This window comes from Neodiprion virginianus, chromosome 1 (assembly GCF_021901495.1).
Source record: "Neodiprion virginianus isolate iyNeoVirg1 chromosome 1, iyNeoVirg1.1, whole genome shotgun sequence".
Taxonomy (NCBI): Eukaryota; Metazoa; Arthropoda; class Insecta; order Hymenoptera; family Diprionidae; genus Neodiprion; species Neodiprion virginianus.
Genome location: NC_060877.1, coordinates 11,764,826 through 11,776,995, shown reverse-complemented (window position 1 = coordinate 11,776,995; position 12,170 = coordinate 11,764,826). Strand labels below are relative to the sequence as shown.

Sequence of the window (12,170 nt, the reverse complement as noted above, 5' to 3'; positions counted from 1 at the left end):
TAACGAACAAATGATGTTTTTGATCTTTGAAATTCCGAATAAAACAGAGTAAAACTCTTAATTTAGAATTGAATTTTTAAAAATATATGTATTCCTTTTGACTTTATTCATTTATTAACACATCAGGCATGTAACTGGCTCCATAATCATGAATTTACAATTTTGCCGTATTATCAGTGCTGGAAAGTAGATTTAACAAAATTCTGCAGTTTTAACAATCTTAAACATCATCCGATAAAGTGACGTAAAAAGCTCGAGCTTGAGTCACAATTTCCAATGTCCGCTATACATGAGAATTAGATCAATAAATTTGATTCATTACAAAGTCACTAAACTTAATACCATGTACTCGGATTGTTCTATATGTTTGAATTAATGAATTGACATTTTTTAGGAAATCAGCAGCGTATAGCCAAGCCTGAATCAATCAGTTCTTGTTTGTAATCTTAAATAATGATCATAAAAATTTCCAAGCCAGCTTCTTTAACAAAGAAATATATAGGCCTTAACTCAAATATTGATAAATTTAATCCTTCATGATAACAGACTCCATATAACCGTTTACAAAATTCCGTTTCCGCGAGTGTGTGCATTTACATAGTATGTACATAAATTTCATTTGAACATTTTCAGGCATATCTCTTTTTCATAAACCAGGTACGATTGTATAATCTTGTTCACTTTTTCCATTTTCTGTATGATCTCCCTATTATTGGGCATCTCTTCCAATGCTTGTTTCATATCCATCAGAGCAAGTTGATATTCGTTTAGACCCATATGTGCTAGACCTCTTCTGTACATTGCTTTGCAATTGTTTCTATCAACGTTGAGAATCTGGATAAATATTAATTTATTATAAACCGGTCTTGATAATCTCATTAGTCACAAAACAACTTGATACTTGTGTGATTTATCTATATAATTCGTATTGTCAGGTATGTTTTTTTTTTTTACCTTATTGCAAATTTTCAGGGCTTCCCTATATTGGTCTCGTTTTAATTTCACTGCCGCAAGATTTGATAGAATAGCGACTTTCAGTTCTCCTCCCTCTGTAATCTCACTCGACTTTTCGGTCGAGTCATTCAATTTCGTCCCCCACTCGATATATCTCAACGCCTTTGTATACTTCCGCTCCGCTGTTGCATAATCTTCTTTTGAAAAATAATGATTGCCAGAGTCTTTGATTTTTTTTACAACATCTTCAATGTAGGAAATCTGTTGATAATAACATAAATGACGTATGATCATGCTTGGTTAGTTTTCAAATTTTCCTTGGTTCAATAATATTGCAGTGAAAGCTCGTTTATGTATTTCGCGCTTATACGTTTTTCTCCATTTCACATTGAATTTTCTTAGTTCTGGCAGTTTCTACTTATAAAAGATATAAGAAAAGCTTCATCTTTGTATAACTCGTTGATAAGTTTTGTGTAATTATACACCATTTATTTCAGCCACAACATCGATACAGAGGCTATCAAAATATAAGTTTCACTGATTATGACTGGAATTCCAGTGAATGCAGTTCAAAGTAATGCCATCTACTGAAATAGACTATACAAAGTATCACCAAGGAAAGCAATAGTAATTTGTTCTATATTCAATCTTACATCGATTTTGTTAGCAGTTAAATCTAAATCCCAATCCTCTGGCCAAGGAGGAAACACATCTTCTGTACCATCTCTTTCCTCCAATCCCCATGATTCACCTCTTTTGAGTTCCCCACAATCCACTATACGTATTTCCTGTGTATCATTTACAAAGTGAGACATCAGTTCTGATGGCATACCACTCACGACCAATAAACATGGTACCGTAGTGATTTTCTCATTGTTACCTTTTGTGGCACATCTTTAATTGTTTCCACCTCATTTACTTCAAACACGACGCCCATCCCTTTGATCACTTTTCCAAATGCAACGTTTGTTTCATCTAAATGAGAGCAAGGTACAGTGGTGATGACAAATTGGGAACTATTCGAATTCTTAGACCCTTCGTTGACCATCACGAGACATCCGTGTTCTAAACTTTTGTATTCAAAACTCTCATCCTCAAAGTTTGACCCGTATATGCTCTCCCCTCCAGAGCCATCGAAATTTATAATGTCACCACCCTGAATCATGCATTGAGGCACGACTGAAAGATTGATAAAAAAGAAAACTCAAAATTGGTGAATCGATGAATTTTGGCATCGATGTGATGCATTTCATACCTTTGTGAAAAAAGGAGCCTTTGTAGTGCAGGGGTTTTCCATTTAATCCGATTCCCTTTTCTCCGGTGCAAAGCGCTCTGAAATTTTCAGCTGTTCTTGGCACCAAGTGTTTGAATAACTCGAGCACGACGCGTCCCACTTTCACAAGATAATAAGAACGTTATTTTTACATCTTAACGACGAGAAAAATAACAATTGACGATGTTGACGAAATGCTCAAAGGGTATAATAACTGCTCAAAGGGCGGCGCAATATAACCTAAAAAACATCGAACTGATCTACGCACCTTTTTCACCGTCGACGGCGATGTCCAGAAAAACGATAGGGTTTTTCTCATACCCATTGTCTTGATCTTCAAGTGGACGTTTCATTTTGAATGACACTTTGCCTTGGTAATTACCAAAAAATCTTTCTTTATTTAAAAATCTACTCTATAGATCATTCCACCGTACCTCGCGGCCACTTATCATATTGTCATCTGCATAGGTACGTATGCATATACCAAGTACAAAGTGGCAATGCCCTCTAGAAAAGATTCTTCTATTTGACTTTATCTACACAAGAGGAAGATCTATATGCATTCCCGAAGAACATGTGTTGATCGTGCGTAGTATGTACGACTATTTCGTATCACACCAATTTATTTTTCGTTTTGTTTAATTAACTAGCAGACGGATTTTTCCTAACCCTTTGAGTCACACATTATTGCTCTGATTGTGAGTCAACTTTTATAACAATATAGTTCTTTAGGATTTCTGGGGTAGTGAGTTAAAAATCTAAAATCAGAATTTGAAAATTCAAGATAGCGGATTCAATATGGAAGATAAAAGTGTGAAAAATTAATCAAAGTTGGACAAAAATCTGAGCACAGTGAGTTTTCGAGTCACTTCTGACGAACTTGAAGTGTAATTATCAGAATTAAAAGTGATGGATCTCAATAGTTGACATGAATTTTAGTCTAGATTCGATCCAATTTAAAATTTTCATCCGCCATACTGGACCGCCATTTTAAATATCCAAAATCTGACTTTAGTTTAGGTTAGGATTCAGCGACCCCAATAACATATAATTTATGTATCAGGAGTAATTTGCTCGCAAATGAATTATTTCTTCAATTTTTACGATTTTTTTCAATCAATTTGTTTCTAACAATAATAATACACAATATCTCGCAATAATTAGTCTAAGGTATATTCTTCAGTCGACGTTTTAGGTTTTGGAGACATATCTGCATACTATCAGAGCAAGTAGAGAACCGTACTGAAGTATGTTGAAAAATTCTCGTAATACTTAAAAAATAGATTTGAAATAAGTGGTAAAAATACTTTCCATTATGACTCCATGGACTTAAATAAATAAAAATATTAGGTCCCACCGAGATTTGAACTCGGATCGCTGGATTCAGAGTCCAGAGTGCTAACCATTACACCATGGAACCCCGTGACTTCGAACTCCTAAAAATAATATATAATATTTAATCAGGATTTGCGTAGTTGCTTCAAACCTGAATGTGATTACCAACATATCCATACAACGTATGTGACAGAAATACATAACCTTTACAACCAGTTGGTTTTTAGAAACCACGAGAGTAACTCTATTTATCGAGTAAAACGAAGGCAGACGTTTTGGAGAAATCATACATAGAGGAATTATTTGTTAATTGAAGGTACTTTTTACAATTCGATCAATGTATTATTGATGTTGAATATCACTTATTTCATTGATTCAGCGCCCTTGGACGTAATTATTTTATATTCTTTTGTCGATTAAATCGTTATGCGCTGCTATTTTTATAACTTGTTATGCATGATATATTATTTACTTCAACAAGTCTCTAATCTTTAGTTCAATTTGTTAAATTATTTTACTTCACACATTATGCATAGGAATATTTGTGCTTGCCTCTGTTTTGTCCCTGAACCAAGAGTTAAATATAAAAAAATGTATTAGACATCTCTCATTATCCGATTTATTACATTTATTTTCATCTTTCAATGAATTTGCATAAATAGTGTGTAAATATCTTGGCAGTCTTTCTACTGTGCCAAATTCAAGTAACATGCCATGAAACTTCGATCAAGAACTAATTTGTCATTTGCTTATATCAATAAAATTGGCATCTATACAGCGTTTTGTAGTTTTGAAGTGGAGCAATAGGTAAACCGTTAGTTGAGAAAATGCTATTCCTGGAATAATGGACATTGATTTTCAGGCTAGTATCCTCCAACGATCAAAATATGCGGCGAAAGGCAGGAGTAGGTGCGATTCACAAACAAAAACTTGAACAAGAAAAATACAAAGATAAGGGGACGGAAATTCAGGAAAACCAGTTGGAACAGATGACTAAGCAGCTGGAAGTCTTCAGAGTAAACCTAGAAGAGTTTGCTTCAAAGCATAAAAATGAAATAAAAAAGAATCCCCAGTTCCGACGTCAGTTCACGGAGATGTGTGCTTCCATCGGAGTTGATCCTTTAGCATCTGGGAAGGGATTTTGGTCTGTTCTTGGAATTGGCGACTTTTATTACGAAATTGCTGTGCAAATTGTTGAGGTATGCCTAGCAACGAACTATAAAAACGGGGGTTTGATTTTACTGGACGAGTTGCGAGAGAGATTGGTCCAGGCCAGAGGAAGGCGGAAAGAGCACCAAGAAATATCTAATGAAGATTTGCTCGCAGCTGCAAAGAAACTCAGAATATTTGGAAATGGATTTTCGATAGTTCCGATTGGCAGAGGAAAATACTTGGTTCAATCAATCCCAGGAGAACTGAGCATGGATCATACCGCTGTTCTCCAACAAGCTTCAATATCGGGAAACGCTCACGTCTCCCGATCGCTATTGGAAAAAGAATTACGATGGGAACGACAGAGGGCACAGAAGGCTTTAGATCATATGGTGAAAGAGGGACTCGCATGGTTTGATCACCAGGGTGCGTCTGAGCCTCTTTACTGGTTTCCCAGTTTATTTAATGCTTGTATTCAATCCTCAACGTAGTTCGAAGTCTCTGATTTCTCAATATTTTCTCGTAAACTTAGGGCTTGTTTTTATCACACTGTAAATCAACACGCACGGTCATTCGTGATGACTTGTATGTGGAATGTAAATAGAGAATTATGCAACTGACGTATGAAATGTAACACTCCGTTCAGTTACGAGAGTTGAGAAGCGCCGTGAAACGCGTAAACAATGTTGAGGTCAAGGCTAGGTGAAAATGAGTATCGCTTTGGAAGAAGTACTGGAATGTGTATTGAAAATAAATTAGATTTTGTATCATTGAATTATATACATCTACTAATGGCCACATTGTGTTAAGTACTAAAATACTTGAAAGTCGTCACCTCGGTGTATCGCCTTGGTCATACCTGTAATTAAAAGTAATACAACAGCTTAAATTCAATGTACAAGAATGTGAAAATTCTTTCCTTATCCTAAGCATGAAGGACGGTTAAAATTAATGCTGGTACCTATGAATCATTTTTTCTCTGAATTCTGCAAGTTGGTATCGAGAAGCTAGAAGTTCCTTGTTCAATTCTTCATTCTCCTTCTGAAGGGCAATGACTTTTGCACGAAGTTCCTTTAGTCGTTTCCGAAAACTGGACGTAAGTCGTTTTGCTTCTTCTTTCCACCTAAAATTTAATTTTCATTAAAATAATGCAATTATTTCATCGTTAGTCTATCTTTGTGAAAAAACATACTGGTAATTTGCATCTTATTTTTTTTTAATTTTTAGTTTCGAGAATATAAGGAAGTATAACGAAAATCTGTAACAAGTACTCTTAAATCATGCTTCTATATTATACAGTATATTTGATTCACATACTTATTGCTTAACTTCTGATGGGTCTCTACATGCTGAGTTAATTCTTTGGTTCTTCTATCACATTTTTCTTGCAATATCTTCATCTTCTCTATTAGTTCCGTTTTGCAACGATGCTCAGTATCACTGACCCTGTAAAAATGAATATCCTGAAGATTGTACAAAAAGTGCATTGAAGCAATTTTTGACTCGTTCTTTTCTCAAAGTACGTATTAGTCTTAGAAATCACAAACGGTTTTTTACACGCAACAACGAATTAGCGAAATCCATATTTAAATTGCATCCCAATGAAACGTACAATTTTTCTATTCCAGCTTTTTTCTTCAGCTCTAATTCCAGAATATTTATCTGACGAGCAAGCGAGTCTCCGTGCGCAGCTGTTTGCTCCATGGAGCTAGCCGCAGCTCGTACATCCTCCTGCAACTCTCTGACTCTATTTTCCAAAAACCTCCTTTCTTGATCTTTTCGCTTGATATCGCGGTCAAAATTTCCTTGCAGCAAGCGTAGCTCAACCGTCACACTCTCTCTCTCATCAATGGTTCGTGCCAACCTCCTCTCTAAATTTGCATACCTCTCTACAGCCTCCTTGGTCCGTTCGTCTGCTTCGCGAACTCGTTCCTCCATTTCTCTGCAACTTTGTTTCTGCATGCGTTTTAACTGGTCGCCAGTGGCAATCAACTTTTCCTCCAATTCTGTAACATGTTGTTCGAGTTGTTGAATCTTTAGAGTGTATTTTTTCCTACAAGTCTCTTCGTTAACTTGCAGCTTGAACTCGGCATCTTGTAGTTGTTGTTGCAATGCAAGAAACTTTGCGTTTGAATGGTGAAGAAAGTCATCGGAACCGAGTCGCACTTTATTTAATTCTTCTTCTACCAGTCTGGATTCCCTTTGTGCTCTGTCCAGCAATGTTGACTTTTGCTGAAGTTCTACTTTCAGTTCTTTCATATCCAGTGCATACTTTTTAATATTCCTTTCGTAAGCTTCTTTCAGTTTCGAAATTTCCGTTTCCAACGATGTTTTGTACTCTTCAACAATCTTAGGTACGTTATTTTCCAACGCTAATCTTTCTTCCACAGCCCGTGCTTCTCTTTGCAATGCAAGTTCTTTTTCCTTAACTGCAGACTCGACCAATTCTATTGCCTCGGAAACCTTACTCTTTGCCTCATTATCCTTGGCAACAACAGTCGCTATAAACTGCTGTGCTTCTCTCAACTTTGCCTCCAGTTTGATTTGCGATTCGGTGACCCTCCGTACCTCCGACTTTGACAAAGTCAATTCCGCTTTCAAAGTTTCTATGCGCTGTTGCGCAGCTAAATCTTTCTCCTGAGAATCTTTTTGCAAATTCAAAAACTGCTTTAGAAGTTCGTCTTTCTCTGTAGTTAGTACATTGATTTTATCTTTACTAGTTTCCCAGAGCGTTTGCTGTTTGATGAAATTTTCCCTGGCTTGCACAAGCTTTGCCTCAAGCGCCTTAATCGCATCCGAGTAAGTCTCCCTTACGCCATTCATCTGCTCTTCGTAAAATTTTGTTCCCTTGCCATCCCGATGAAACCCTCTTAACTCCTCCTCTAATATATCTATGGCCTTCAAAGCCATTTGCCACAATTGAAACACGGATTCTTTTTCCATCTGTACAATCGTAATCCGTTTTTGTAAATTTGATATCATTTCTTTGGTGCTCGGCGACTCGACGCCATTGTCATTTATTTGACTTTTTGAAAATGTGTCTCGAACAGTTGCTGCAGTTGCCTTGTTACTTTCTTGAATATTTCCAAGCTGGGAGCGAAGAGCGGCCTGCTCAACCTTGAAAAGAAAAAGATTGGAATTAGAATCTGGCGAAACTTGCAACGATATAGCTGCAACGAAGAGGGAAACATCTTACCTTACAGTTCTGCAATTCTTGTTTTAAATTTTCTACCGTAATAACGTATTCCTTGATGATCGTGCTTTCCTCTTTTTCGCTGTCAAAAAAATTATCATACCATGAATTTGATAGAAATAAAATAGAAACGAGTTGACACGACAGAACATAACCTCAAACTCACGTGTTCTCCAACGGTAATCCTTGTTCAAATTCCATTTTTCTTTAAGTATACGCGACATACGTTACTGTTGAATAGCGTTGAATTTTGGACAGTTAAATGTGATTTGTTTTTCAAAGAAATTCACAGACGGATCGATTTACAAACAAACATTACATAGGCATGAATTTTGACGATACACAAAACAACCCACTAAGTGTTTATTTACATATTTAATTTCTATATGCCGCGCATAGTGGCGCTGCATTTGAGAAAGAATTATTCAAATTCAAAAAACGGCTGCTGAAAATCGAATCAACTTGTTTATTCATTCCTGACCATTTTCATGGAGACATTTGTCAGGGTCTCCTAATTTTATATGTTCTTACAACTACTTATGCGTTGAATTGAATATTTTTATATTGTTCACAAAAAAGCATGCATAAAAACCTGGAATTTTTGACGGAAATCATTCTGCAAATTCAAAAAGTTAGGTCCAGAAAACGTTGAAATAGAAACGTGATGAAACATAAATTCACAAAATGTCACTGAAGCTAATATCGTTACATGTTATTAAAAGAAGTTCCGGCAACTCGAGGAAAAAATTAAGAATGCAAAATTTTAACTGATTCTCTTTGCCTTTTGCTTATTTTTTGTTATTTTTTGTTAATTAATCCTCCATTAATTTTCGGAATTAAATTTTGGGTAAAAATTAAGTCTGCGATTTATTTATTACTAAATCAAAAGTTTATTATTTATATCGAATCACAATGTACAAGATATTGAATGTTTTCAACCAACCGACAAGCTCAAGATGAAGAATTTTTCCAAATTGATTTGTAGCGAATTGATTGACGAATAAAATAGGCTGTTTTTCATCGAAATAGGATGAACTGGACGAATTTTTTGATAAAAAAAATTATTATAATGACGTGATTTCTTCAACATTCTTTTTGACAGGCTACATACAGTTAAAATTTAGTGTTAATATTTTTTTTCGCCGAACACACGGGCTCATAAATATCATATTTAGATTAGTGATGTTTAGTGACAGTTTGCCAACCTTTGTTTAGTCACGGTCTTGTGTAAGTATATTTTTGAATCGATTACAGTATATCCCATATTTTTTATTAAATGGATTTCTCTTTTATTAACGTATTATGTAAGTAAGTTGGTAAGAAATTTGGAAAATTGCCACGCCCTGTAAAATAAATCATCGCATCAGGCTAATGCGACGACACTTTACCTATCTATCACGAATTTAATTATTTTCAACAGTTGACACTATATTCAAGGTGGTAATAAGATTTCATTCAGTTGGCGCTGAGACTTTGCATAGTTTGGACCGCAATATTTCGTGTTGAGAGGAAAGCGTAGTATACAATAAAAGGAGTAGCGCAGACTGAGAAAAAAAAAAGTTATCTAGTGAAGCAAATAATTTTTCAGTCTATTTGATTCGAACAATTTCTCACTCAGAAGAACCACTTTTTAGTTGAAACAAAAATATTGATGCATTGATTCGAATGCTATATGCTATCGAGTTTAACAATGAAATGTAACTTCTTTCAGTTTTAAACAGTCATGCGTAGTTGAAAATTGCGAACATACACTTGAAATTGATTTTAAGAATTCTCACAATTCAACATCTATGAACGAAAACTAGTTCACAATAACATTATATTACAGCCCAATTTGTTATCAATTGATAAACAACTACTAGTCTGTTCCAGTAAAATAGTAACGTATTTAATTCTACTCAAGTTGAGAATCTTACGAACCTTCAAGAATTCAACAAGCATTAATAATAAATACTACTTGTCTCGTCCGTATTATTTACGCCGTTAATTAAAATGTGTAGCAATAATGGTTTCTCCGTAGATATTTTGGAATAACTTGGCATGCTTATATTACACTCCTGTAAATATTGATGGTTTCATTGCGTGACAGAGTCAAGACATGTTTGCATAACTTGTAACGCAGTTTGCGGAGTGTGGAAATGATAAGTCATTCACCGTTGATACCACCACATATAGCGTGAGCTTTGTGACTTGTGACAAAAATGCAAATGTGAATACCTAATGGGTATTTTAAGTTAGTTATGGAGGAATATTCTGTTTAGCAACAACGATTTTTTGCCCAATAGGACATGCGGGGTGACTAACGATCTGAAAAAACCTGAAAATGTCTTGAAATGTCATGAAATTTTACTAATGCACCTGAAAAATTTATTTTTAAGTTAATTGGTAACTCAGATTTCAGTAATATACAGAGTATTGATACTCGTTTACATTTTTTTATATTTTTGTTAATCTGAATCTTGTATAGACGGATTGAATTAAAGAAATTGTGATTTTTTTTCCTCCTTACATGTACGCAACATACTGTTATATTAATCGCGCACGTAATGCTAAAGTTTGGAATGCAGTACTGCATCGTTAAAAGAGTCATGAAAAATCCTCATTTGTTCCTGAAAAAAACCAAAGTAGACACCCTGGACATGCTTCTCATCTTTGAAATGTTCCATATCGACCATACCTTGCATCTAATATACATTTTTTTTTTTTTTTCACAAGACGCGTTATAATATCGCCCTAATTTCCTCGTTGTGGATACCAGCAATAAAGATAAGCGTCAACCGAAATACCGTTTGGTCTTGACTCGTGATATTAAATTTTATCAGAAAGCAAAACACTCGATTAATTTTCAAGGGTTTCGGATGGGCTCGTGATGCAGAAGCGAGTTCGAGCTGTAAACGTTTCAATGAATATTCATTCTGCTTCTCAGAAACACTCGATCAGAGTATGCCAGATCGTGCTCAAACTCGAAATACCTAACGCGACTGTGGTAAACATAATTTGCGAAAACAATTCAGGCACGGTCGAACCGATAACATCACGCATTCGCAGGATGACCGCAGACCGGTCAGTTTTCTCGTATGTTACTTCGTTTATTTGTATTATTCGATAAATAAGTTCGCCAGTAATTGTGATAGGAATTGGGCCCTCGGACGTTATAACAGGCATTTGTGTGTAGAGCGTTTCTTCGCCTTGTATGCCTTTTTCACTCCGTCAAACTAACAATAAAATGAATTCACGTTAAGTGGTAACACCACTCTAACGGACGAAAAAAGGCCTAACATTGACGATTTATTTTGGAAGTGTGGAAAAAGGAAAAGCACTTCTTTTCAGAGGGTTTATTTAACACGTATTGAAGTATAAAAAAAAGAAATTTTTGGTCATCATTTTGATGCAAAATGGCGACGACGAAGCCAATCTTTCAAATCCCTTTTTCTTTAGAACTCCTTCGCGGGAGGACGGATTTTTCGCAAGGTATAAGACTTGGTGTAAAAAAAAATAAAAATGTATGACCTATAGACTATTCCCTAAAGTTTATAAGCACTCAGTGCGCGGTTCGAGGCACTGTGACAAAATCGAGAATTGAAACTTTTAGAAACTTTTTTTTCACTATCGGACTAACTGGATATTGTTTTTATGACCGTGAAGTATTGTTGAACGAAATTTAAAAAAATCGAATTTTCCAAAATCCTAGAGTCGTGTTATCGCTTAAGAGAGAATTGGTGTTGAAATATTGTACGGATTATAACAATTCTCACGAGTTTTTTGTCATCCTTTGCATTTATGCTTCGTGTATGAGAAAGATCGAACAAGTCGTATACGTGTCATGTCGAATTATACGACACCTCATATTGGAATTGGCGAACGCCGTTCACAATAAAGCAGCAAGTCATTTGTGTAAGTCACAACTTTCCCATCAACCTACCTGCTGAAATTGATCCTGGAATTTGAAATGTGATCATATAATACAATTTGATCTTGGTGCTAACACGCTACTTTTTAAATACTTGAACTGATATTATTTCTGCGGTGATATTTATACACACTAAAAAAGATTTATTTGATGCAAGCAAACGATGACTCATCTGACATCGCAAGTAAACTTTTGTAATTGGATTGGTTGGATCAAGTAACATTTATTCGACGCAAGAAAAGCTTAGTTGATTCTAGAACACGCCAAGTTTGATCGATGGGAATTTATTAGATTCCAATGAATTATTTATTTTTCAATTGGCAGATAATTGTTTACTGAGATTAAATAGAGAT

At 35.3% G+C, this 12,170-nt stretch overlaps 3 protein-coding genes and 1 non-coding gene across 7 annotated transcripts; 1 reads left to right on the top strand and 3 right to left on the bottom strand.

Annotated features, from left to right (window-relative positions):
- Window positions 1–91: 91 nt before the first annotated feature.
- Window positions 92–2,721, bottom strand: LOC124301174 (peptidyl-prolyl cis-trans isomerase D). The gene is made up of 6 exons (XM_046755934.1): window positions 2,496–2,721; window positions 2,210–2,347; window positions 1,835–2,133; window positions 1,608–1,742; window positions 955–1,215; window positions 92–834 (listed from the first exon to the last, which is right to left on the bottom strand). Exons 1-6 carry the CDS (start codon window positions 2,578–2,580, stop codon window positions 616–618), a joined length of 1,137 nt encoding a protein of 378 aa, XP_046611890.1. The 5' UTR covers window positions 2,581–2,721; the 3' UTR covers window positions 92–615.
- Window positions 2,722–2,813: 92 nt separating this feature from the next.
- Window positions 2,814–5,608, top strand: LOC124301230 (vacuolar-sorting protein SNF8). Of its 3 annotated transcripts, none has more exons than XM_046756047.1 (2): window positions 2,814–2,925; window positions 4,425–5,608. In XM_046756047.1, exon 2 carries the CDS (start codon window positions 4,450–4,452, stop codon window positions 5,203–5,205), a length of 756 nt encoding a protein of 251 aa, XP_046612003.1. In that variant the 5' UTR covers window positions 2,814–2,925; window positions 4,425–4,449; the 3' UTR covers window positions 5,206–5,608. The 3 variants fall into 3 exon arrangements, with proteins under 3 accessions (XP_046612003.1, XP_046611993.1, XP_046612012.1); XM_046756037.1 differs by lacking the exon at window positions 2,814–2,925 and adding an exon at window positions 3,663–3,878; XM_046756056.1 differs by lacking the exon at window positions 2,814–2,925 and adding an exon at window positions 4,082–4,369.
- On the bottom strand, window positions 3,576–3,647 carry Trnaq-cug (transfer RNA glutamine (anticodon CUG)). Its single transcript has one exon. It is a non-coding gene; the product is annotated as a tRNA-Gln (tRNA).
- LOC124301141 (sodium channel and clathrin linker 1-like) lies at window positions 5,235–8,279 on the bottom strand. 2 transcript variants are annotated; one of them, XM_046755869.1, is made up of 6 exons: window positions 8,074–8,279; window positions 7,911–7,989; window positions 6,327–7,831; window positions 6,032–6,160; window positions 5,676–5,837; window positions 5,235–5,573 (listed from the first exon to the last, which is right to left on the bottom strand). In XM_046755869.1, exons 1-6 carry the CDS (start codon window positions 8,106–8,108, stop codon window positions 5,546–5,548), a joined length of 1,938 nt encoding a protein of 645 aa, XP_046611825.1. In that variant the 5' UTR covers window positions 8,109–8,279; the 3' UTR covers window positions 5,235–5,545. The 2 variants fall into 2 exon arrangements, with proteins under 2 accessions (XP_046611825.1, XP_046611835.1); XM_046755879.1 differs by having other exon boundaries at window positions 6,600–7,831.
- Between the last annotated feature and the right edge of the window lie 3,891 nt (window positions 8,280–12,170).

Bases quoted from the DNA above. Each gene is read 5' to 3' on its own strand.
- LOC124301174 (XM_046755934.1), bottom strand. From the start codon at position 2,580: ATGAAACGTCCACTTGAAGATCAAGACAATGGGTATGAGAAAAACCCT. The intron at 1,216-1,607 runs GTAAGATTGAAT...TATTATCAACAG, and splicing joins TAACTGCTAACAAAATCGAT to ATTTCCTACATTGAAGATGT. The intron at 835-954 runs GTAAAAAAAAAA...ATATTTATCCAG, and splicing joins CCCTGAAAATTTGCAATAAG to ATTCTCAACGTTGATAGAAA.
- LOC124301141 (XM_046755869.1), bottom strand. From the start codon at position 8,108: ATGGAATTTGAACAAGGATTACCGTTGGAGAACAC. The intron at 7,832-7,910 runs GTAAGATGTTTC...TTTCTTTTCAAG, and splicing joins AAGAATTGCAGAACTGTAAG to GTTGAGCAGGCCGCTCTTCG. The intron at 6,161-6,326 runs GTACGTTTCATT...TCATTTTTACAG, and splicing joins AAAGCTGGAATAGAAAAATT to GGTCAGTGATACTGAGCATC.
- LOC124301230 (XM_046756047.1), top strand. From the start codon at position 4,450: ATGCGGCGAAAGGCAGGAGTAGGTGCGATTCACAAACAAAAACTTGAA.